Consider the following 27607-nt stretch of genomic DNA (forward strand, 5'->3'; position numbering starts at 1 on the left):
GTGGGGAAAAACTATTTCATTACAGACAGAAAAGAGGGAGTGACAGATTCCTTCACAGGAATGACCTTCTTGCACTCAGGGGAATAAAAAGAAGAATGATAGACATTCAAGGGATACTATACACTCACTAGAAGATTGGAATTGGGAAAGAAGACATCTGCCTTGGAGCAGAAAAAATATTTTTTCCCACACTAGATACAGAGAATCTCAGAGAATCTTCTGGTCACTTGTGGTGTTCATCTGGACTCTGTATTGGGTCCAGTCCTGTGTAATGTCTTTACTGATGATCTCAATGAGGGATTTAAGTGTAAATTTGCAGATGACACCAAGTCAGATGAGAGTGTTGATCTGCTGGAGGGGAGGAAGGCTCTGAAGGGGAAACTGGTCAGGCTGGATTGATGGGCTGAGACCACTGCCATGAAGTTTTACAAGGTCCTGCCCTTGGGTCACAACAACCCCAGGCAGGGCTACAGGCTGGGGGCAGAGTGGCTGGGAAGCTGCCCAAGGAAAAGGACCTGGGGGTGCTGGTTGACAGCAGCTGAACATGAGCCAGTGTGTGCCCAGGTGACCAAGAAAGCCAATGGCATCCTGGCCTGTACAGCAATAGTGTGGCCAGCAGGACCAGGGCAGTGATTGCCCCCCTGTATTCAGCACTGCTGAGGCCACACCTTGAATCCTGTGCTCAGTTCTGGGCCCCTCACTGCAACAAAGACATGGAGGGGCTGGAGTGTGTTCAGAAAAGGGCAGGGGAGCTGGGGAAGGGTCTGGAGCACAAGTCCTGTGAGGGGTGGCTGGGGGAGCTGGGGTGTTTATCCTGGAGGAAAGGAGGCTCAGGGGGGACCTTCTCACTCTCTACAGCTCCTGAAAGGAGGTCATAGGCAGGTGTGGGGTGGCCTCTTCTCCCAGGCAACTGAACCTATGCCAGGGAAGATTCAGATTAGACATCAGGATTAATTTCTTCATAGAAAGGGTTGTTAAATATTGGAATGAACTTCCCAGGGAAGTGGTGGAGTCACCATCCCTGGAGGTGTTCAAGAAATGACTGTACGTGGCACTTAGAGCCATGGTCTAGCTGACAAGGTGGTGATCTGTCAAAGGTTGAACTCGATGATCTAAGAGGTCTTTTCCAGCCTAAATGATTTTGTGATTCTATGACTCAAGTAATGGCTATGACAGGGCTTCCTGCCATCAACAAAAACAAGAAATGGAATCAATGTGCTGTGGCATTGGGAGATGCAAACCTCCTTCTTCTGTAAAGCAATTTGTACAAATGCCAATTCATGGATAACCTTAGCTTTGGAGACTGCTGAGCCCATTTGCTCCATGTGGAGATGGTTTTTCTCCTCTCTCCACTGGAAAGTCATTCCATCAATCCTGACTCTCTGTAACCTGTCAGCGACCCAGCTGAGCTGCAGGGCAACATCCTGGACAGAAAGGAAAGGAGTAATAGCCAGCATGGCTCCTTCCCTTCCAGAAAGTGAGACCATCCAAGATGAGGCAACTGGGGACGTTCATTACTGAACATCTGTGTTTGAAAATAACTTATCTTAGGAGAATAACAGTTATTTACCTAGTTACTTGTTTTTGCACAATTGCCATTGATGCTTACAGTTGAACCTGGTACTAAATTAGGAAATGGAGATAGCTGGAACAGCCTGACATTTAAAAATGTTCAGACAACAAAGGAGATGCAAGAGCCTTACAAGGATTTTTACTTTTCAGCTTATCTTAACGAAGTGGAGTATACTGAAAAACAAAAATAAATCTTACATCACAATAATACTAATAAGGCTTATTTAGGATCCAGAGTTATCATTCATTTAATGAACACTGATTAGCTCTATTCCTAGGAGGAAGGGGAAGAGGCACATATTTAATATAGAGACAGAACTTGCACCTCTGATTTTCAGGTACAGTTGTCTTGAATTCAGATTTCTCAAAACACCAATAATTCACAAGACACTTTTTACTGAATTAGCACTTTCTAAACCATCTAAGAAAATGCTCAGCAGTATACCATGAAGCTTTATAGATGCAGACCAAAGAATTCTGAGCTTACTGCACCATCTCGTGTCAAACGAGGGGAAGTGCAAGAAAATTATTTTAAGCTCCCTTTTCATTACGCTACACACTTTTTCCTTTAAGAGATTAATAAAACACAATTTCCTCACCCCCATAAGTTGCAAAGAACATTTATTATCTTAATATGACAACTCTAAAAAAAGTTCTCCAATGTTAGCATTTTCCCAAATGTTAATACATCCACGTAACTGAAAACTTCCTTTACAACTTCAGTGTTTGACATTCAAAGTTGCTTAAGCTGTTGAAAATTTTATCTTCTCCACACTAATAAGCAGATCAACCTTTAAAAAAAGTTTGAAGCTTTCTAGTTTTAACCATTTTCCAGAAATGAGCTGACTGTACATGAAACACTACAGGAGAGTAGAAAAGCAAAATTAATGCAAAATATAATAAGGTGAAGTGAAAAACACAGGGAAAAGAAAAGAGGGTCTGGTTTGCAGCACAATTTCTCTTGCTCGTTATTATCTTCTGAAAGGAAGTAATCTGGCTGATGCATACAAGGTTTTAGGTACTTGGAAGATAAGAAAAACACACCTGACTTCAATTTCAGAAAATCTATTCACATTTCTAAACAGTGATTATCATCATAATCAGTATCTGTGTGTCTCAAGAAAGATTTTCAGAATGCATGAGGACCAGATTTCTTATAATTCAGCACATAAAACTAGTGCAAGGTTGTTGAAGAAAATTATGTTTTGGTTTCCAAAACAAACTTCTGAGGTAATCAATAATCATCGAATCGATTCTATCATGGAATCATAGAATACTTGGGTTGGAAGGGATCAACTTAAAGATCATCCAGTTGCAGCCCCCCTGCAATGGGCAAGGACACCTTCCACTAGACCAGGTTGCCCAAAGCTCCATCCAGCCTGGCATTGAACATTTCTGGGGATGGAGCATCCACAGCTTCTCTGGACAACCTGTGCCAGTTTCTCAGGGTCCCCACAGGAAAGAATTTATTCCCCATATAAAATCTAATAATCTAATAATAATTATGAGCTCCACTAGGATGTTTCTGGACTTTATCAAACCACATAGTCTGAAGTATGAAATTACAGCCAAATTCTTTAACGATTTATATACTTCAAAATTTAAGATGCATCTGTTCTATGCAAACATGGCCAATATCAGGCATTTTCAATCATGGGTGTTAATAAAAAGATGGTCTGAATGCTTCCATCCTGAGTGTTAGAAAATGTTTGAATAAAGAATCCCTTGAATGTTTTACTTGGATATGTACACAGGGGAATAAACAGGCCCATGGTTTCTCTGCCTGAACTTCAACCATCCACAAAGCTTTTCTCTGTAATGATGCAAGCCTGTCCTCAAGCTGATAAGGTGGCTTATGGATGCAAACTGTGATATTCACTGAGAACTTGGGAGCAGGGTGATAGGAGCAAGCAGTCTATGTGAACAGACAAGGTGTAACACCTATGGCTTCCAGAGAAGGCTGTGAGCACTTGTCCCTTGTGAGGGCTAGAATCAGCCATCCCAAAGGGAAGTTTTATAATTGTAGGATCTTTGCAGATTTCTTTCCAAAGGAACAAAAATTTATGGAAACAGGCAACTGGTTTTTTTTTTTATTTTCTGCCAAAGCCAAGTCATTTAGGAAAAGTGATGTGATTAGGATGGACATGTGGCTTGGTCTTGGGACAAGAATTCGGTTCCAAAGCATCTTAACTAGATTATTTTTATGCTCAATCATTTTCCTTTTATGATATTATTTCAAAACAAATATTGTGTAATCATCCTGTCATCAGGGCATCATGCAGTCACTAAACACAAAAGACTGCTTCAAAACTTGCTGGAGAGATGCCCCCCTGGTGCTGCAGTCCCTATGGAGAAATTCAGGAGTGAAATGCAGCCAGGCAGGGATTTAAACCCCACCCAGCCAGGCAGCCAATGTGCTTGCTGACCTGGGTGAGTGGTCAGATGGGCAGTCCTAATGACACACAGGATATGATGTGATCCCTGGGCTGGTGTTAAGGAAACTTCCCAGTCTGACCATTCACAGACTCTGGCAGTCACACTCCCAGCACCAGAAACTGCACCAAATGCATTACTCAGCACTTGGTACAAGAAAACTCATGACCTTCATGTACACACATTTTCCCTTTGCACCAAATACTCTGACCTGTAACCAGAAGACTGTGGCAGAACGAGCCAACCTTCCCAGTGCAAACAGCTCTTGGTGGAGTTTCCTGACAGCATTATCCTGCTGCAATTGCCAGTGTCTTCTCACTCCTAAGAAATTACCTGACAGTATTTGGACCTCAGTACTTGTTATTTACCCTCAGAGCGGGATTCCAGCAGTTCAACTTCTTATGCAAGTCAGTGAAATATTTAAATTGCAGGCATTATTTTTCAATTAATCTGTAAGAGTTCAGTATTTTACATTTCCCTAGGAAAGCATGCTATGGGTTAAGAGGCAGTGTGCCTCAGATTTTGCCATTATTCAGTGTAGCATATGTTCACACAATACTGATAAAAAAATGGCAGAATACTTAATGATATCAGGCTATAGGATGGAAAGTCTGTAATTCAAGACAATAACAAATTCTGACCAGATTCTGGAGTATTTGGAATGCTATTTCTCAACTAAGTGGAAATCAGTGTGACCAAAACCTTCTGAACAGGGATTCCAGTCAACTACTGACAGTAAAAGTGAATTCAAACCAGGTATTTCGGATAGGAAGGGCAACACAATGCCATGAGCTTGAGCAGATTTCCTTCAGCCTTCTGAGCTAATTCTCTACTGAAGGTTAAAAGATGAAATGTAAACAGCAGGGGAAAGAAAGCAGGACCTCAAAGCCATTTGAAGAGACAACTAGCTAAATTTAGATTAAATGGCAGGAATGAGATACTATTAAGCGGCAGACATTAGACACTGTGAATCTGAAGGAAAGAAGGGAAAGGGACAGCCAAAGACAAAAACCCTCAGGCTGAGGGAAGAACTTGCAGGAGACACTGATTTCCAAGAAGAAATACTATACAGCTCCTCCTCTACCATCACTTCAGAAAAGAGAAGCAGACAACTTTGTCCTGTTACAAGAGCAAATATGATCGGGAGCTGTTTCAAGGCAGTTGTGCATGTCTGGGGATACCCTTCACCCCAAAATGAGCTTTTTGGCATCATTGCTACACCCTCAGCTTAGATTATGTAGCCTTACTTGAAAGTGTCCAAATATGAAGAATAATGTCTGGGTTTGACCTTCATGAATAAGAAACACCACTGTAATCAGAATACTCAAGGAGTCCTAGCGGAACAGGGATATTTCCTGTCCAGGCCAGAAATTGCTTGGTTTGTGATTGTCCCCTGATGCTACACAGAGGCCTCATGGAGGTAATCCCTTCCAAATATCTAAAGTGATAACCTCAGCATAAGATGACCTATCACTGCTTGGTACTGCTGGCTTCTGCAGTAGAATTTAGGTAAGTAACCCAGAAAACTGCTAAAACATGAAAAGACAAACGTCATGCAAACCAAAAACAGAACCAACAAGAGCAGAGGACAAAGGTTAATTCACATGGCTATTCCATGAAGGCTCAATGAACACCAGCTGTATTCACATCAATCTTTAATAATAAACATTTCTTTTCGCTTGTAACCACACTGTAAACACTGCGCTAGGCAAGCAATGCCCATTTCACAGGCTTTGAGCACCAGAAGGAGCAAAGCCCATCTGCCTCGTTTGCTGCTTAGTTAATTGCTGGAATAAAACCATTACCCAGAACATCACTGCCTCTAGTAAAAAATATTATTCTTTTTTCCCCCCTTCCCAGGCCTAGTAGAAATTAAAATAGAAAACCCATCATGCTAATCACTGCATCTATGTTCTTTCCACAAGAGAAGCTCTAGTAATATTTTGAAACCATTGCATTCTTATTAAAGGGCAAATGTAAATTTTCAGGAATGGATTTCTTTTTGCTTATTATATAGGTTCACCAGGAAGATAAACATTTTTGCCCAACAAGATTTATCAGAGGACACCAAGAACACATACAGCAAAAGCAACTATACTTTATAAATAGTTGCCTTAGTTAACAGAAAGAAATCTCTACAGCACTCTGAATTGCATCAAAACCCACAGAAAGCAGCAAGTGCTTGAGCAGTAAGGATATGAATAGAGGCAAATGAGCTCCCTTTTCAGACATAACTTGTGACTTTGATATAGCTTTCTGAGAAATGAAAAAAACTAGGATTCCATCAGATGGTTACATTTACAGTATTGTTTTTTTTTCAATTTCAGAACAAGGATAATCAGGAAGGGAAGTCTGCCATTTCAAAATCACCGTGATATTGAGGCCGAGAACCTGCATTATTCCTCTCACAATGTACAGAAAAACAGGCTCATTTGCCAGGAATTATTTTTGCTCAAGCAAAAGCCTCACTCAAAGCAGAAAGCTCACATCTCTACACCAAGCTCTGTCAACTAAACTATCACCTGTTCCACTGCAGTGAGCCCTAAAAACCCATCCCAGAACAATCAATCTGCAATGATACATTTCAGAAAGCAGCTTGTCTGTACAACAGAGTAAGTTTCCCAAGAATTTTGGCAAATGTTTTCTCAGATTTGAGGACAAAAGCCATGAGTAGTATCGATCCTACCTTCAAAGGAGAAATGTGCGACTGTAAGACATATCCATGGACATTCTCTATTTGAGACAAGTTCTTCTCTGACACATGAACAAGCTCGGGGCCTCTCACTTCATGGGTTAAACGAGGCAAAGTATGGTCATGTGGAGCATCCTCATCTTGATAACGATATTTCTAGAGGACAAAAACATCAAGGAAGAACAAATGAGCTTTGAGGAGGTAATTCATTTGTTTTAATATAATTATGGAATAACAAATAGAATTTGATACAGTAGACAATAATCATCGGATTTCCTAGTGTGTCCTGGAGAGAATGAGTCACTCTTTTTTCAACATTTTATCAAAGGGAGCAATGTGGTATATGTCATTGATACACAAAACTTTCACCATCAGATAGACATTTGAGACAACACACTGATAATGAACAAAAGAGACATTGATCACCTAAGCTGTAGTGTCATATCACATTTCACATCCCTGTGTTAATAATTGCATTTCTAGAGCTCTTCTCTGCAAAATATTTGAGATCTTTTCCATTTGGCAGTGTGTACTCTGGTGCTGGAGAGCACACACACATTTCCACAGAGCCACAGGCCAGCAGAAGATTCCCCTGCACTAAAGTTCTCTCCCTAGCCTGAACATTAATGGGGTTATATCCTTCTTCTCCATGGAGACACAACATGAGATAAAGGAGAAAAGGGGCTTGTCCAAGATCCCAAATGAAGCTTATAACAACAAGGAATACAACCCTAAAAATTACATTAAATGACCTGATCTGTCCTCCAGATAGAATGCTTTGTAAAAAGGTGCCATCCATTCAGCTGTGGCCTCAGGAGGGGGCCATTGGATAAAATCTTAGACTAATTTTGATGGCCATATAAGAAAAATAAGTCTGAAGTCCAGGTATGATTACAAGAACATCTCAAAGCAGACTTCTCCATGAAGCAGACCTCTCTGCTGCTCGTCCACTTCACTTTGACCACTCAGCTATGAAGTGCTATTTCATTTACTCATCCCTCCTAAGGAAACCATCCCAGTGTATTCCTGCCTTCAATCTTATGTATGGAAATGTTTCAGCAGTTGCCAATTATTTTCAGAATACACATGTGACATGATTTATTCTCTTCTCCTTTCCTGGGCCCACAGCCCTTCACATCTTCACTTTTCAGATAACTCAATTAATGAATATATGAAATGACTGGCACCAGGCAAATATTATTTGGGCAAGATGCCATCAGTCTAATAGATAGTACTCCAGCCAACGTCACATTTAAGGCTTGGCACACAGATCATTTAAGCCACAAGCAATCAATTATTTTTTTAATCGAGTGAGTACTCTTTCTAAAAAGACAACTACTCTGAGACATCCTCTTTAAAGTGAGTCATTTGCTAAAACATAATTAGGAGAAACAAGAGCAGAATACCAGAGTCATCTCATTAAGTCAGGAATGGGGAAAATGGAAACATCCAGTGACTACTTTCTAAGGAGACAAGACAGCAATGACAGAAGCAATAAGAAGTTCTGTCATATATTCATAGAACCATTCAGCTGGGGAAGGACCTTTAAGATCATTGAGTCCAACCATACAACCCAGCTTTGCCAAGTCCACCAATAAACCACGTACCCCAGTGCCACAAATACATGACTTTGAAGTACCTCCAGGGATGGTGACTCAGCCACTGCCCTGGGCAGCCTGTTCCAATGCTTGACAACCCTTCTGGTGAAGAAATTTTTCCTAATGTCTAATCTAAATCCCTTCTGGCACAACTTGAGGCTGTTTCCTCTCATCCTATCAGTGGTTATTTGGGAAAGAGATCAACCCCCACCTGGTTACAACCTCCTTTCAGGCAGCTGTAGAGAGTGATAAGGTAACCCCTGAGCTTTGTTTTCTCCAGGATAAACAACCCCAGCTCCCTCAGCTGCTCCTCATCAGAGTTGTGCTCCAGACCCTTTCCCAGCTCCATTTCCCTTCTCTGGAGGTGCTGCAGTCCCTCAATGTCTTTCTTGTAGGGAGAGACCCAGAACTGAACACAGGATTTGAGGTGTGGCCTCAGCAGTGCTGAGTACAGGGGGACAAATTCTGCCCTGGTCCTGCTGACAACACTTTTGCAGAAACATAAATTTTATAAATAAATAAATAAATAAATATACATATAGAGGCTTCTCACTTCTCTCAAGTTCCTGATCCTCTGGGTGGATGTGGGAGGAGTGGACTCCCTCCCACTATAAGCATTGAGAGCAAAACTGCAGAGTAGGACTTGGAGGTTCTTGTGGATGATAAGCTGGACATGAGCCAACAGTGAACTCACAGCTCAGAAAGCCAGCCTCATCCTGGGCTACATCAAAACAGGCATGGCCAGCAGGTCAAGGGAGGTGATTCTCACCCTCTACTCTGATCTTGTGATACCCCACCTGAAGCACTGCGTGCAGCTCTGGGGTTCTCAGCACAAGAAAGACATTCCCTCCACTGTACCTGTTAGAGGAGGTCCAAAAGAGGGCTGCAAATATGATCAGAGGGATAGAGCATCTCTCCTATGAAGATATGCTAAAAGAGCCAGGGTTGCTCAGCTTGGAGAAGGGAAGGTTTCAGGGTGTGGTCTTTCAGTACTTTAAGGATGCTTATAAAAAGGAGGCAGAGGGATTTTTTTATATGGGCATGTAAGGGTAAGAAGGAATGGTTTTAAACTGGAAGATGTTTAGATTAGACATTAGGAAGAAATTCTTTCCTCTTTGTGATGAAGCATTGGAACTGGATGAACCTCCACATGGAGGTTGTGGATGCCCCATCCTTGAAAGGGATGTTCAAGGCTCTAAGCAGTCTAATCTAGTGGATGTCATCCCTGCCCTTGGCAGGGGAGTTGGATCTTTAAGATCCCTGATTTTATGATTCTATGATTCATTCTATGATTATACACACACACATATATATAAATAAAATAAATATGCTTTTCTGTCCAGATGATTTTTGCAGTTTTACATTGCCAGAAGCAGTGTGATGTAGCCTTAAAGAGAGAACATTTCTTTGACCATCAGGAAGTCCTTTCCCCATCCCCTCACTGCAGTGTAGCTGTTGCATAAATAGGAGCCAGAGCCCAGAGGAAATTGATTCACCCTGAGCCCTGTGATCCCAAAGAGCAGAACACTTGTGTGGATCTCCACTGACAGATTTGCTTTATAATTTGAATTGATCTATTTATCCAATAACTGCACATTCCCAGGACAAATCCAGTAATATCCATGTTCATGTAAACTGAAAAGTTTACAGAAGAGATTTCCACTTTTCTATTTGTCTTTGTCTCCCTCCCATCCCAAGCCCAGCCTTCTCCTTCTTCACAAAGTATGAGCCTAGAGCATTTTTGGGTCAATCCTGCTATGGGTTTGCCTCACGTTCATAGCACCAAACTCATTGATTTTCATACATCTTTCCTCCCACAGCATCTCTTCATTGAAATGCTTTCAGCTGTGAACCAAAACAGCTTGACACAGCAAAAAGCCAGTGGTAAGGCTGAAAATACCGAACCAGAATTAAGACTCTCCTGCAGAAATGCCTCATTCATCTCCATCACCCTGCTCTGATGGGGTTCTGCAAATGTCCTTGAAAAAAACCCATACCCTAGAAACCCTTTATTAAGGGTTAATTCAAATTTCTGGAGGGAAAAGCATGATTGCACGGAAATGCTACTCTTCATTTGACAAAAGAACAGGTGGATGTCTTATGATAATTAAATTACAAATCAGTGCCTGCTGCTGACAGGGTATTGTACGCTGCCAACTAGCATCAGATATTTAAAATCCTCTGTAATTACCTATAATGGGGGTGTGGAGTGTGCTGCTGTGAATTTTTAATATGAACGTGCCTTTTTATAAGAGATTATTCTCTCTACAGTGTGAGATTATTACAGCAGCACTGCTCCTCACATCCTAGTGTCTAAAGGACATTTCTAAGGCTGTGATTGCCAACGAGATGTCAACTAGACAGAACTGAAGACATGAATCCAGCAGGAGGTAATGGTCAAAAACCTTATATTTCAACAAAGACAGTTCTCAAGTTGCAATAGCCAGAGTACTGCACTGGCATGAAAATACAGATGTTCTTACAACCTACCTTTGACAGACTGACAGTGAATTAAGATAGTTGGAATTTGTCATTCAATTTTGAGCCAAAGGGAACTGCTTTATTTATTACAAAAATTTGTTGTTTCTTTTTCTTTTTGTCATTGCCATCAGTTTGCTTTGTGGAACATGCAAATAGAACATTTCATTTCATATCAGATCAAGCTGGCCTAAGCTCCTGAATGTGGCCCAGCTGGATTTGCCATTCAAAAGCACATGTCCCTGGTTCTCTCCACAGCTCTTTGGCTGGACCACACCCCAATACATCACTCCAATACATTCCTGCTGCTTGCAATAGGAGGACTGCTAAAGGAGGGAGCTAAATGTGTTATAGGAGTCACAGGCTCTCCAACATCCTGTGAAATGAGCAGCCAGGGAATCCTGGACTACAGAGAATCCTGATGTACTAGAAAACACCCTGATGTGTCAAGAGACACATAAGCAAAAAAGCAACACTGCTTTTCACACAGCCAAAATGCCATTGTTGATACAAGTGATAGATATTAATAATGAGAAAAAAGTACCACCACATCCTATCAGGTAATAACCCATTCAGGAGTGGATCCCACTCCCAATCACTCTTCAAAGCCCATATGCTAGCCATATGCTATTGTTGTGGGAAGCAATAGTAATACTACCAGTTTTAGCTATTACATATCAGCATTTCAAGTCTCAAATACAATTTCTGTTTTACAGTCCTCCTGAGGAGGGGCCAGACTTCTGCACCTTACAAACTGTGAGACTTCATTTAACCCATAAAACACTGAGACCACAAGGAAAGGAATTTCTGCAGAAAATTTCCCACATGAGACAATGAGCTCTTACAGATCCAGTTGTCCCCTTGCAATCTGGAAATAAGCAAGCTCTGCAACTAAGTCCCAACACTACCTTCTTCTTAATTCTCACTCACTTGCCTGTTCTCTCAAACCAGCATTTGAACTGCTTTTCAACTCCCAGGTAGGTTGGCCCCAATGCTGGTCATCTGCTGGAACCTGGACATGGGAGCTACCTTTGAACAGGGCAAGCACCACCCATCTTCTGCATGAGATTAGGTCCAGAATTCAATACACTGGATTTGCTGAGAGAGGTGGTGGATGCCACATCCCTGGCAGTGTTCAAGGCCAGGCTGGATGGGGCTCTGAGCAGCCTGCTCTAGTGGAAAGTATCCCTGTCCATGACAGGGGAGCTGGAATTAGATGATCTATAAGGGCTCTTCCAACACAAACCATTCCAGGATTCTGTGATTTGTTCTCAGTATTAGCAACCAACAAAACCCAAAACCATAATGGACTTGGTCCATTTAGACAAATGAGTAATCTTCAAAGTGCCATTAAGAAATATTAATGTCACCTTGTCTTACTTTGGTGCTCAGAATTTTCTTTGGTCTTCAAAGTGTTGAATTTTACTGACACTGCTCTCCAAAGGCAGCAAATTTCAATGTCATACCAATGAGCATCTTCGGAAAACAAACTTTACAATTTGCACACACAAGTCATTGGGCATTCATCCAATCATGAGCAGAAATAATATTACTCATCCAACTGATTGCAAATGAGCAACACAGCTTGAATTCTGAATATTTGCAATCAATCTATAGAGTAAAAAGAGAAAAAAATTCTCGTCTCATTATATAAAATGGAAGAAATCACAATCTGCTTGCCAAGACTGTGGAAGTAGATTAGGAAGCTGAAATCATTGAATAATTATACTTATTGTGAATGACTTGCTCTTTTGCTTATCAAGTAGATTTCAAACAAGCTTGTCACTACATCACAGCAATACCTTCCATCCAAGAAGCCCAAAGAGCTTCACAAGTGGTAGTCAAGTCTGATAACATCCTGTTGATGTGCATCATCTAAAGGTGGGTAAAATTAGGCACAGAAATACAGCAACTTGCTCAAGGTCACAGGGACAGTCAGTTCATTAAGCAGTAGTAGAACTTAGGAGATTTTCCTCGTCTGCTCTTCTAAGTCCAAGATCTAGTGCACCTACACCAAATTGATTAGCAATGATAATTATTATTATTATTATTATTAAAACATAAGGCTTTAAGTCTGCTGATGCCACTGTAATTTATGTTTAATATTTTTGTTGGCTTTCTTTTCCTCACAAATGTTACAGGGTAAAGCAGTCTTTCTAAGGTCAGGAGTTTGGTTTTTCTCTGTATCAGTGTAATAGATAAAAGTGCTTTAGGTAATGTCTCTGAGAAACACGTAGTGAATTTTAGAAGAGAAGAGGTTTCCTCTAAGAACCAAATTAGTTCACAGAAAGAACATTATCAGTGCTGAATACTGAGAATTTACATAGATTTTCCATTTATTACAAGAAGTTCATTTTTTTTTCTAGGAAAGAGGGGGAAAAAAAGCATAATTTCTTCTCTCAGTTTATTGAAAACACCAGGTTTTTGCGCATAGCAGGAAATATCTGCTCAGTTAAAAAAAAAAAAAAAGAAAGAAAAAAGAAAAGCAAGTATAATGCAGTGGAACAAATATGTTTTACAGTATTCTCATAATCTTTTTTATAACCCTAAATAATTTTATTTTTCATAATGAAGAAGAAATGAGATGGACATTATCCAAAATACCTCTTCGTTTTATCAGCTGGAGGTAGTTGCCCCTTTTCCTCACAAGATGGCACAGTAACCATCGAGTTAAAGCATAATCTCACTTCGAACTATGATGTGTTGCAGGGAAAAAAATAAGTATTTATGCAATGTCGTAAAACTTCAAACGATTCTTATTTTGAACTGACCTGGTATAAAATTATTTAAAAAAAAAAAACAAACCAGCAATCTTTTATAGTAAGTATACATAAAGAAGTAGTGATCATACATAAAGCTGGCAGATGGAGAAAAGTTTTAACAGTTCATAAAAAGTATCAAAAAATTACAAGCAAGTAGGAATCTATCAGTTTTTGTGAGCTTCAGAATTAACAAAACCACTATGTATTGACAAGATTGAGACTAGCCCAGAATGCTGCATTCCTCCAGGAATTCTAAATCCTAATTAAAACCGCCTGCATGCAAATCTGTACCATGAGGTATTCAGCTCCATATGCTGCATCACATTTTGGACCTGTTAACAGCATCAGTTTAGCCCTCTGGAGGCTGCTACTTGCTATCCAATAATTTAAAATAGATTTTTAACTTGAAGTGCCAATATACAAAAAGACATTCTAAGAGGGCGGCTGTGCTTGGATTAAATGGTGAATGTGGCTGCAGACTATAAAAATCAGTAAGAAGAAAAAAAGAATATCCAGCTAATACTGATTGTTTAGCTAAGGGGAGCAAAGGAAAGGCGTGGGTGAAACTGTACCAATTATCAGCATCAGGCAGTAGCCACCTCTCTATCCCTCTGTCCTGCAATAACATCACTTGCTTGCTCCTTTTTATAGCCTTCAATTATTCCACTCAATTTTTTTTTCTGATATGTCCATGTTCCCACAACTGCTGTAGGAGTCTCCATACCTCAGCAGCTCCTTTGTTTTCCCCTGCAGCTCCCCGTGCAGCCCTACATGCACATCCCCACTGATCCCTCTAATTCTGCTGCTGCACTTCCCCAGCACAGAGGCATTGAGCCTCACAAATTCTCCTTTTCAATCCCTTGCCTGCCCTGAAGAGCAGCTTCTGGTACGGGGGGGAGCTATGCTGAGGTGACAACAGAGCATTTGGAGAGGCAGAGCTGGCAAACACCATCAGTTGCCGTGTCTCAGCTTCGCTGCCAATAAGCCTGCGGTGGGAATGCAGCATGGCAAAACAGACACCCCAGGTTTACATCAGAAGAGTACGAAGTAATCATGGAGTGTAATAAATAAATTATGTATTAGCATTGCCTGAAACAAAGGATAAAAGAGAAACAATTAAAAAAACCCCACTGAATAAATGGCTTGCCCCTCTTGTGTTTTCTGTACCAAAAATATATATTTTAATTTAGTCCTGCAGCACGTGAAACAACAGGCCATTTATGTGTTGTAGCTGAAACCCTCTCCCCTGTCTTCACACAGGAATTATGTGTCTGTGGGATTCCAGTATCATTTTTCACAGAAATAGGAGGATTCTGCCAAAAGGCTCTTTGAAGCAAAAGGATGCTCTCAGACTAAGACAGGTGAACGCTGTTGTAGATAACTGCTTCTATTCTTGCTTTAGCCATGGAACTCTCATGCAATGCTAGGCTTTTCACAGAACATAACTTTTTACAGGTGCAGAACTGAGATATTCCTCATTTTAAAATGTCCTGCTAGCTACAGATGGCCAGTTTTTACAGAAGCGCTGAACATCAGCAGCTTCAGCTGAAATTAGTGAGAGCTGAGAGCTTTGTGCAGAAGAAATACCATGGAATCCTGTGCCCTCAGTCACCTGCACACTAAAGAAGTTTTTTTCATGTTCAGGTGGAACTTCCTGTGCATCAGTTTCTGCCCATTGCCTCTTGTCCTACTGCTTGGCACCACGGAGCAGAGCCTGGCTCCTCCTCTTGACACCCTCCCTTCAGGTACTGACAGACATTGATAAGGTCCCCTCAGTATAGCAGGAAAACCAATGAAAAAATGAATAATGGAGCAGTTGGAACTGCTTGCACTAAATAATGCATGAAGACATATGTTGAATGTAAAATGCCATATGAAGTACCACTCCACGTGACTGAAAGAAGCAGAAAGCCCATGAAAACAAAAGTAACCATGTAATTAAAAATGTATTAGAGTTGATGCATATTATAATACTACATTACAATATATGGCCACAGAGGGCCTGCAATAAAATTGGTTAGACCATCTTAATTCTTGCATTTCCCAAATCTGAGTGGTTAACTTTATCACCCTGCCTTCCTTTCACAGTTCTTTGAACACAATGTATACACACATTAAAAATACCTCATAAATTTTAATAGCATTTCTGCTGCTCCTAGTGTGAAGGTATAGAGATAAGAAGCTTTCAGTGTTTGTGGAAAACTGACTCTTCTGAAATAAAAATACAAATGCTTTGTGTACATAAAGTTGACAATCTCACTGTTGTCACCTTGATGAAACTGGACCATTAGCTCTGAAGATGACGTTCTTTCTACCAAACCAATTTATGTTGGAGCTGAACAAGTTATTGCAAGTCTCAAGTATTCTTCTTATCAGTTCTCTCTTTGAAAAGCTAAGAATTTTTACCAACAGAGAGATGGATTTAGTCCCTTTTTAACTAGATGTTCAATAGGCCAGCAAAACACATTTGTGTCAGGTGAATTTGCATGTGCTTGACACTCATAGGAGTTGAGTTAAACATTTCAATAGCAGGGCACTTATTGAAGAAACAACTTTGGGCTTTTGGGTCCTAATCCTTCCACAGCCTTTCAGTACAGCGTAGTTGTGGTAAAATAATCTACATTTTCAGATCCTTTAATAAGCCCTGGTTAGTGCACAAGCAGGCAAAATAGCTGCCATTGTAAACAGAAACAGAAAAACATGAAAATATTGCATTAACAAGGGAATGTTTGCTTTACTGACGCTATTGCAAAAACTCGTATTTCCACATTTCATCTCTCCACAGAAACCTAGTTCCTGATATAAGGAGCATATGGTTCCAGGGGAAGCTCCTGCAGCTCAATGATCTGATGGTAAATCATCAGGATGAGACTGCACCAGGTCAGGGGCTGGGCAGGAAGGGAGTATCCCATTAAACTGCTCGACCTGCAAGAAAATTGCTTGGCTTTACATCCTCTGATGAATTTACCACTCTTTGGGCCATACTTTACCTGAAATTAAGAGAGAACATCCTATCATCATCTTTATTTATTCTATTTAGAAATAAACCAACAGAGGTATTACACCTGCATTTTCTGAAGCACCAAGCAAGCCTGCCAGCACAGATTTGCTTACTTTTGCAAGTCCCTTAGGGCTTAGCCTGAACCAAGGCAGTGAGTGGGTCATGGAGAATAGAACTCTACATAGCAAAGCAAAATTGCAGGAAAGCAAGGGATAAATGCAAGGATTTCAGACACTTGTAAAACTGCTTTTAGATCCATCTATAATTTTCCTTTGTCTTATTTGGCTAGGGAAGCATTTGAGCTTAAATGTGGGAATCAGCCAGCACTTTCCCTGATGGATGAAGACAGTGATTCTCTGTTGGGACTGTTGTTACTTGGGGATCTTCCATAGTTATGTTGTAGGAATAGGCATATTTTTAAAGTGATTTGAGCACTCATATTTTAAATAAGCCAACTGGGCTTTCAGCTTCTGCAGACATAGGCTAGAGTACATGCCTCAATCATAGATTCATAGAATCTTTAAGTCTGGGAAAGTCCTCTATGTCCATCAAGTCCAACCACTAATGCAGCACTGCCAAGTCCAACACTGAGGCATATCCCCAGCTGTCACATTCATGTGCCTTTTGAACACTGCCAGGCATGGTCATTCCATCACTTCCCTTGGCAGCCTTTTCCAATGCCTGACTGCCCTTTCAGTGAAGATTTTTTCTTAATATCTGATCTGAAGCTCTCCTGGAGCAACTTGAGGCTATTGCCTCTAGTATTGTCACTTGTAACTGGGGAGAAGAGACTGATTCCCCCCTCACTGCAAACTCCTTTATGGTAGTTGCAGAAAGTGATCAGACACTTGTTTTGTATAATTTTATGGTGTATATTTGGCAGGGTTGGCAAATAGTTCTTTAGAGCAGAAAAATGCTATGAAAACACATATTTACAATATGTAGCTTAGAAGGCTCTCTGGGCATCAGACAATGATTTAGATGGAAATGTACTACCAGTCCATGAAAATCAAAGCTCTACATGTCTTAACCTGGAAAACCTCAAACTTCATTGCTTTTGAAAGTTATCACCTGACTTTTCTGTTAGATACAACTGTTGTGTCACCCTTGTGTCTGCCCATCTCTGTGCTGAATTCTACAGTATTTTGCACCTTTCTTGATTGTTTTTGGTGGTTTTACAGCACCAAAGAGGAGGGGTAGACAAATGAGAAGGTCGAATACTTTAGAAGTTAGTAATATTATCTCTGAGGAAATAAAAAATTTCTTTCTGGCAGACTGACCTTATCAATGTTCAAAGCCATCCCTCTTCGCGATAACACTAGCTTAATTAAAAGGTTAAATCACTCCTGTGCTCAATAAGATTTCCTGTTTGAAAAAGTCTAGATATTGCAACAACTTTCTTTTAAATTTCTTTATGGTTTTGGCTAAAGAAAGTAAAATTTTTGTATAAAATAACATGAAGAAAATAAAATCCAAATTCCTTTGGTCCTGGCAAATAGCTTTCAGGAAGGCCGGATAAATGACTGTCAGCTGAATAACAATGTCATGGTACATTTTCTGTGTTCTTAATTATTAGAAAATCAGGACAAAGCAAAACCCAACGAGGTTAAAATTAGATTCAGCCCAGATCATAAGGCAATCATGAGGCACTCTTAACTTTGAAATGAAAGACATTATCTTAAAATGATACCCAAAACAAAACTCAGACAATCCCAAGCAAATAGCTTGGTCTAGACACAGCAGTTTTATTATTAGGCAGAGAGGGCTTTTTAAGTCCTGATCCAACAAATGGATTGATTGATTATATAAATAAATATTTTCCGGAACTTTATATGTGTGGTGGGCCAAATCTGCAACATCCATCTGAAAATTTAGCGTATTTAAAGATATTATTAATTTTCTATCTCTTTTAGTCCTTGACTAAGTTCTAAATGGATAGCCAAAGACCAATACCTGTCTGTTTTCTGATGAAATAACAATCTAAACTCCCCAAAATAAAAGTTTTCTTGTAAAAATGACATCATTTTTTCTGCATAAACCACCTCTCCAAGAGATGAGTCATTCTGCATTTTCTGTCAATCCTCTGCTACTCAGCTGATAATACCAACAAGCAAAACAATTTGTTGAGTCTGGAACTGTGATTTTCTGCTGAGGAAGAGAAACGCTTCCTGAGAACCGAACTGAGAGCTACAGCTCATTTTTTCTTGACAATGAGAAAGCAAGCATGACTTTCACTTGTTGACCTTTGTTTTAGTTGGATCACATATCTAAAAGTCAGCGCTATATATATAAAACATTATTCACATAAACGATCATGTATAGAGTGGGAAAAACACATTTTACTATTTATAAAACATCTCAGCGTGAGCAAAGTTCTGGCAACATTAATCATGATTGTGTGAATGCCTATCCACACCAAGGAAAATGTACAGTTTTGAGTGATTCATCTCATCTCTGCTGCTCCGGAAGGGGTGGGCTGCACTGTAATGGAGCTTCAAACTAACTACAAAAAAGCTGAGATATTGGCACTGGTGAATCTCACTCAGCAGCTCCTCCAGCTCTCAGACCTTGAGCTCAACAGTGGATCTGTGCTTTCCCTTGGGAGGCATGTTTATTTTTTGGTGTAGTGACTTTGTCCTAAACACTACCTCACTAAACCAAAGTGAAAACTGCCTGTATGGGAATTGCCCCAGCTTGTGAATGTACAACTAGATTAGACGCTTAGATTACATGTGGGGAAAAAATTCTTTACTGGGAAAGTTATGAGACACACAAGTTGCCCAGAAAAGCTGTGGATGCCCCATCCCTGGAAGTGTTCAAGGCCAGGCTGGATGGGGCTCTAAGCAAACTGGTCTAGTGGAACGTGTCCCTGCCCACGGCAGAGGGGATTGGAGCTAGATGACCTTTAATGTCCCTTCCAACCCAACCATTATATGATTCTGTGATTCCATCATTCTATGATTACTTTAGAATTTTTTTTTTGGAAACCAAAATAGAAAAATAATTTTCTTCAACACTCTTGTATTAGTCTTACATGCTGAATAAACATGATGATTCTTTCAGTACAAGCCATTCTATGATTCTGTGATTCTATCTGTAGTTTTGAAATCTGAACATAGCATTAAGCAAATACCAGTTGGCAGTAATATTTTGGCCCTATAAATCCATGTTCTCAGAGATATTTTTCAGTGGTAGTAGCTTATTGAATTATGTCCCTATTAGCTTTTCTATTCACCAAAGTAATGCTTAAATGTTTCAGCAGAAAATGTTTTGAAGACTTTATTTTACAAGTGATTAACTAGTGTTATAAGATGCACATTAGTTGTCTGAACAAATGTAGGATGATATCTTACTTTTGTACTGACTGTCTTCATTTTTTAAAAAACACTATTAGATCAGTGAAATATCTAGAAGTAGCTTGTCTTAAAAAACTTGATGAATAAGTCTCCGTGAAATACATTACATTAACAGGTCTATTCTCAAAGCTTCTGAAGTACAGTCTTGGAGCCAATGTTTTCCAAGTGGAGATTATTCTATCATTGTACCAAAATTTCAAAGTGTCTCAGTTTTTATGCTAATCACATGGAAATTAGCAGTACTCGAGTCCCTCCCACCTCACTAATTTTCTCACATCAGTGTAGCTCATTTGCAAGTGTTCGGCTCTCACCTGGAAATAGGTCAGATGTCTGCATTTCCCAACAGCCTTGCATCCTTTCTGACAATTCCCTGCATGCTCTCAGATATGACCTGCCTGTAAAATAATTTGAACACCTGCACTTTAGCTATACATTGCCAAGCTATACTAGCTGGCCTCATATTCATAAAGTGGCTACTCAGGTATTCTGGTCCCATTCGGTTCTTTGTTCTGACTTCAGAATGCTTCAGATTGTCAGCAGTACTTTTATATAAAAAACACTGACTTGGAACAGAACTATAAATGGCACATATTTGCAGTTCTACACAAAAAACCTGGAGCCTCTTTTCTGTATCCGATAAATCTGAAATTGCAAAAGGTGCTATTGCCATGTTTTATTTTTGAATTTATTTTAAAATATACTAAAGAAAAAAGGGTAGACATTTCCTTTAAAACGTGAATTCTTAAAGTGATTATATCTGACATTTTTATCCTGTCATGTACTTGTTTACTTTTATATGTTTGCTGTTTTTTCCTATCAGAAGTCAGTATTTGGTCCTCATTAGTTGGATGTGGAATATATATTACTTGTTATCAGGAATAAAGTGTATGCAGAAAAGTCCCAAAAGAGCATGAAAAGGATAAAAAACAAAAGATATCCCAAGTGGAATTAATGCTAATATCTGTATTTATTTATACTATTACCCACAGGGGCTCCACATTAAATACTACTATTTCAAAAACTGCCTAAGCTGATTTCAGAGTGAATTAAATTAAGAATTTCCTTGAAAAAACAAACTAAGGAAATTCAACATCTCATTCAATTGCTTTACTTTAACTGGAGTGCCAGTTTTTAAAATATTATGATACATGTAATTCAAAGCAAAATTAAAAGGAATCTTTGAAATACATTAATTTGCTTGCAAGTGTGATTTTAAGTATTTCAAAGATAGTTAATGAAGATGGATACATTCCTATGAAACATTTTCAAAAGGAAAGAGACTTCATCACAAACTAAGGTAGTTTTAACTGCCTTAGAGTTACATCAAATCACATAAGCAGCCATCATATATATATTCATACAAATTTCATTTTCTGTTTATTTCCTGTCCTCAAAAAAGAGCTCGCTTTATAAATATTTTCACCTAAAATCCTTTTAAAGTACTTATTTTAGATTTCTGTATATTAAAAATGATAGAAAAAAAAGGCTTAGAAAAGGAACCAATACTATTCATTATACCTGAAGTTCAAGAAGGGATAACAATGTAATTTATTAGGGCTTTAGCATAGCTGAAAAAAAAGCAGGCAAATATTTGGGCATACAGTCTATGAAATTAAATTTGTTTTTATCTTTAGACATCACTAATCTGTTTGTCATTTGAGTCTCAGGGAGAAAATTACAAATAAAGCAAAACAAAATAAAAATTAAGAGTTTGGAAATGACGTTAAAACTCACATTTCCCTCAAGGATGAGGTAATTCATAGATACCCTAGAAGTGCAACTACCTATTGCAGAGTTTCTTGAACTTCTCTCTGATATCTTATGCAATCCCTTATATTTCCAAGTTTCAAAAGAATTTTCAAGAGGGGCTAAATTATTTCTAAGTTAGTTAAGCCACCTGCAATTCATTAAGTGGAGAAATTCAGCACACACTTCAGATCTTGAGAATCCTTTTTTCTCTTTTGCCTTAACACTTCCAATGAAATGTGCTTCACAAAATTTGACAAGTCTAAGATGAGATGCACAGGCTTAGTAGTCAAGGGTTTGCATTCATCCCTTTGTGTGAGATGCTTTGCAAAAGCCACCAGAGTGACCATTAATTTCAGTAACATAAAATATGCAGTGAATTCCATTCCCTCTCCCTTATAAATGGCTATTTTAGCTGAGGACTAATAACAGAAGTGGCAAGCTGAATATTGATGGCAGATCTTTTCCTCCAGATATGCAGAAACCACAGAATGCTGAACTTTCTTGTCCTGAGGAAATTATGTTCTTCATTTCCCAAGGTTCATTAGAAAATCCCCAGACAGTGCTGTGTCCAGCCAGTACACCCATTTGTGATCAGCACCACTTGAATAAACGATCACTGCTAATGGAGGGAGGTTTCCTGTGCTCCCAGCCCTCCTAACCCTCACAGATGAGTTATGCTGCTTTCAGCCCTGCAGCAACACCTGAGATGTCTCCAAGAGCTGCAAAGATCACTAGGGAGAAGCAGTCCTAGACAGGGAGGGGGGATGAGAAACTCCCCTCCCATACCCCAAGTAAAGCGTTTGAGTAGAGTGAGGTTTGAACATTTTTAAGTTCTGCATCAGCAGTACAGACTACCTGAAAAGCTGGGGTAGAAGATCAGGACACAGCAAAATAACCCACAAAGTTCACAAACACATGAATGACCGAGGAGAGTTCAGAAATTACAAATATAGATCACAGTCAAGTACTTTTTATTCAATACTATCTTTCATAAACAACTCACAATTTGGTGAGTAGATGGAGAAATTTGCAATTCTTGGGAATACCAACAAATATAGTATCAGAGCAAGAGGAAAGCTAAGGCTTGTAGAAATATGACATCAATGCATGTTGACACAGGAACAAAAGTAAATTAAAGTAGCAATACTGAAAATGCCTTTGCCAATGGTATGAAGTGGGGAGATAATATACAAAAATACCATTGATGGAAACAGACATGGTCAGAGAGCACCATCATCAGAGTACATAACACTGCCAAACCCAGAAGAGTGAGAGTCTCTCTCTTGGAGGAAATGCCAGGGTTCTGACATACAGAAAAGGTTTACAACAAAAATGTTTTTAGAGTGCGCATGCACACAAATATATATGAAAAATATTTAGAAATTCAAATAAAGTTTTCAGTCTCAGCTTGCACCGAGACTGACACCTGTATGGACATCAGTATTAAACTGCATAAAAAAGGTTTTAAAGGGATATTAATAAATTTATCTTAGTGGAAATGAAATGAAAAGTCATTGAGAATGTCAGCTGCAATTTTTCTGTCTTGCTTGATACTTGTTAATTTCTTAGGCAGAGGAAAGAGTGCACTGTCATAGCAAAAATGGTTTCATGAAGACATTTAAAGTGTGCTCTATAATGAAGCAAAATGCTGTTATTGCAAAACTTAAAGCACAGAACATCTGGTTTATTCAAAAGATTCCTATTAGCTGAGTGGGATCATAATGACCAAATGCACTAACTTTATTCATATAGAAAAATATTTCACTACACAGTGACAAGTCCCCTTATCAGTTTGGTGGTGATGTTGAGAATTAACAGCAGCGTAAAGTCATAGTTTTGTGACCAAATTTCTTTAAATTAAAGGTACTATAAACAGGACCTACTTTTATTTTACTTTGTATTTGTGACAGGCCTAAATCCACAGCTTTAATACCACAGCACATTGCTGTTGCAAGGGCATATATTCAATACACTGATACATGAATGTGTTTGACGGATTTGCAGCTATCAACAGTAGGAACAGGATAAGCATCCTTCTTATGGCAACTCAATTGTTTGGCAGGAAAACCAGTCTCACCAAATTACATGGTTTTTTAAAGAGAAAATATTTCTATAAACTGGCAATAATCATGGCTCCTCTGTTTATGTTTTCCAGTATGGGAAGAACTGGTATTATTTAGGGGTCAGTCTGGATTAACCAACAGTATTCACACAATTTCCACCACACATTCTCATACTGATGAGACCAAATGTGTTAGCAAACCTGGGGACATGCATGGAGCAGTTGTTTTCCATAATTTTATCATTTTGTTTTCTATATTTAAACTTTATTTATCCCTTAAGCTAAAGAAATTCCAAAATATGAAACAGAAACTGAACCTTTCAATTGAAAACTAAAGCTTTTGGAGGAAACAAAATAAGACTTCTAAGAAACCCCATTGTTCTCTAACATCCTTCAGTTCTCCTCATTATCTCTGGATAACAAGCTATTTTCCAGTGTCTCCTGTAGGCTGAAAAATCTTGCTAATGCTCAGCAAATTAAAAGTCCAAAGCTGCAGCCCCTAGAAAGTGCCATTAAGTGCCTACAGCCATATCCCAGGCATTACTAGGTTAGCTTTACATCTCAAGTTACTGCAAATATTATTATCAAAAAAACTATGGCAATGCAAGGATTTGAAACTAAGTCTCCAAATCATATATTAAAGCTTATCCACAGAAAATTCTCCACTTAAGCTTGTGAGAGGAGAGAAATAAGACCTAAACCTTATTTCAAAATGGGTCAAAACCCCAATGCCATGCACAGGATCCAGAGCCAAGTGGCTGAATACATGAATGTGGTCAGTCTCTTTTCAAGGAGGCAAAAGAAATAGAACAAATAGAAGGCACCACATTGAAAAGTTCTTGAAATCTGAGGCCTGTCTACACCAGTAAATACAACAGAACAGCATCTTTGCTGCAAACCCAAGTTCGCCCACGACACAACTTCATAGTTTATCCAACAGGGAACTGGCAAGGTGATATTGAAAAGAAAAATCCATCACCATCTGCACACAAAGTGAAGCTGGCATTTTAAGTTCCGATCCATGCATTTCCTTTATTCAAGTTCTATTTACACTTGCATTTGACTTACTTACTGGGGATGTAATCATGGATTCTATGCTGTAATTTGGATGAGAACAAGGACATTACTAGTAAAGGGAACATGGGTGGGTTGAAGTTTACTTAAAATAAAATTGCAGAGAAAGAACTCTAAGAAACTGTATTTAAATCCTAAAGAAATAATTGAAGTCCAAAATTATATATTTTTCATTATAATACCTAATATTTTGCTATGGGCAACAGAAACCATGGATTCATTACTAAAATTCACCAGCTAAAAGAAGACTTAGAGAATGTAAGTAGCACAACTTTTTGCACATCATTTTCCTTATTTCAAAGGAGTTGGGTGTGCCGAGAGGGAGACACAAAAATTCACTTGTATTCATGGGCTGTAACATTTTAGAACCAGAGGGACCTGTGGTACTGGAAAAAAGAGAAATGGGAAGGGTTAAGGAGTATTTATTGCTGTCAGATGGCATTGCTGAGACATGCTGAGTGTGAGGAAAAGGAAGTTTTACATGGAGGTGGTGCATACAGAAAAGCATCTCACTGAGAATTTTGAGCAGCTACTTTTGTCCTTGGTGTGAAGTTCTTGCACCTGCAGGCCACAAGTTTTGCCACTCCCCTGTAAGCACAAAGTGACTAGAAAACATCTACCAGTTGTTTCAAGATCTGACAACATAATGAATCTGACAGCCAAACATACCACTGGGATGTTAGCAGAAATCTTTGGTGTGTATAGCTGGGAAACAGAGGTTTTCCACAAGGCAGCCACAGGGTTTCAGATGGAAAATTGTGTTGCTGAACTTTCACAAGATTACTCTTTGAAAACAGTACACCAATACTGTGAAACAAATGTATTTTGATTGTATATAATTATGTGAAGTAAGGATTGTTTGAACTAGATTTTACTCGTGAGTTTTCAAAAAACTAATTTATTTTCTGGATTTATTGGTCTGAAGTCAGGTGAAACCTATTGGTCTTAACTTATTAAATGCATGTTAAAAGAAAGGAAGAAAAAAGAAAGACAGTGTTAACAAAACTTGAATTAACTTTAGGCTGATTCTCATTTACACATAGGCTGATATAGACCACACTAGCTGTGCAAGGAAATTTTTAACTGGGGGCAAATGTGTAGTTTTCACCCAACTTAGTAACCTTTTATGGTGACAAAAGCAGGTTTAACAGCCTTAATGGAAAGAGGAATGAGGTCAAGTAGGAAATAAGTAAGATGGAAGCCTTGTTGTCTAGGACAGTTTTCTAACACGCTTCCTGCAAAGCAAAGAACACAATCCATTTTTTTTATTGTTTGTTTCTCACAAACAATTCTGCAAGGTACAAGAAGAATTACACAGCTAGCAAGCCTTATATTTTACTGGATGTAAAAGCCATTCTGGAAAACATCTCCAAATAATTTTAAATCTGTACAGTAGCAGCCTCTTCTCACGGCTACTTGAAGAACCTCAACAAGACCTGCTATTTTCTTTCCCAAATTGTCAGTAACAAGATTGGTTTCGAATCACTGGAACACCAATAATGTTTAGAAATGCAATACTGAGACAATAGTAGATGACAGCCTTTGGTTGTGATTTTGATGAAATTCCTGTGAGCTATTGTAGCTCCAATGACTGAGCCTCAGACCAGCAGCTTCTGCAGGGTGAACCCAGTTCTGTCAGCTCCTATGAAATTTGCTCTTGCTGAAAGCATGGCTAAGGGATTCAGGCTATTGTTAATAAATTCAAAATTAAGGATTTAAATAGCAAAACAGACATTCAAATGTTGTATATGTTTCCTGTAGTCTTTTCACTAACCTAGCTAAAAGGACTTCATTTTAGAGGTCAGTTGTGTCAGCCTCTTTTGTGAGAAAACAAACATATGGTAGCCTATGTGGGCCATGTTTACCTGCAAGGCAGAAGCTAGTCAAAAAAAAAAGGACTGTTATCGGAAAGAAGCAATCTTAGCTTTACTCACATGCCTATAGTGTCACTTAATAAATTTAAGTCTTTTACAGTTTAAAAAAAAAAGTTCCATTTATTATTGTAAACATCTTCAAAACGTGAATTCAAAATGTTCAGAGGATGCAGTTTCTTTTATCCTCTGAATCTATTTTTTTTAAATTTTAGATTTTTTCTTTAGATTTAACATACAAGTCTAGGTGCTTAGAAATTCTCTAGACATCTGTCAGCAGTTCAGAATGGAATAAATGAGGGAAATGAAAAGTTTTTCACTGAATAAAGTTTGAAAAAAAAATTATCCCTAAGCATATTTTACAATACTGAAACATTAGAATACTAACTGTTAAATGGAAAATATAGTAGCACATCAAAAATGTTAGGAGAACTAAGTAAATAATAATAAGAAACTGTAGTACAAAAAATAATGTAATCATGCCCCAAGGGAAAAGGTAATTAAAATGGGTGTATTCTTAGGAAATGATCTAGTCTCAAAGAAATTGTTTTTAAAAAGAAAAGGGAATAGTCACACACATCTAAGACAGACAGTATTTGAGAAACAAAGCTTTTACTGCTCAGCATTGATGAATATTTAGAAACAACACACTTGCATTTGCACTGTCAGTTGCAAGAAAAAGCTACTTGCTCCTAAGCTACTTGTTCTTGTTCTAGTTTTCTAAACTCTGGAAAAATCTGATCATTTTATTTCAGCCTATGATGATTAGTAAACCCAGGACCTCGTTTTTATAATGATGTACTGATGGAGATGAACTGATCCTCTTTCAAATCAAAAGAAAACAAAGCACTTCTGAAATGACCTAAAATTTATTCATGTCAGTGGAAGGGCTTTCATTTCTTCAGACTTTTACACAGAATTTACATCTTATTTGAAAAACATGGTAAGCAAAGAACAAA

General features: G+C 38.8%; 1 protein-coding gene across 15 annotated transcripts in view; it reads right to left on the reverse strand.

Moving 5' to 3' along the window:
* DLG2 (discs large MAGUK scaffold protein 2) overlaps positions 1-27607 on the reverse strand; it is a 981187-nt gene that overhangs the window by 522182 nt on the left and 431398 nt on the right. For all 15 annotated transcript variants that reach the window (XM_085065660.1, XM_085065786.1, XM_085065682.1 and 12 more), the window contains one exon: positions 6692-6853. In XM_085065660.1, the coding sequence (XP_084921786.1) occupies positions 6692-6853 (162 nt within the window). The remainder of the gene's footprint in view (positions 1-6691; positions 6854-27607) is intronic.

This window comes from Lichenostomus cassidix, chromosome 1, assembly GCF_008360975.1.
Source record: "Lichenostomus cassidix isolate B80296 chromosome 1, HeHo_3.0, whole genome shotgun sequence".
Lineage (NCBI taxonomy): Eukaryota > Metazoa > Chordata > Aves > Passeriformes > Meliphagidae > Lichenostomus > Lichenostomus cassidix.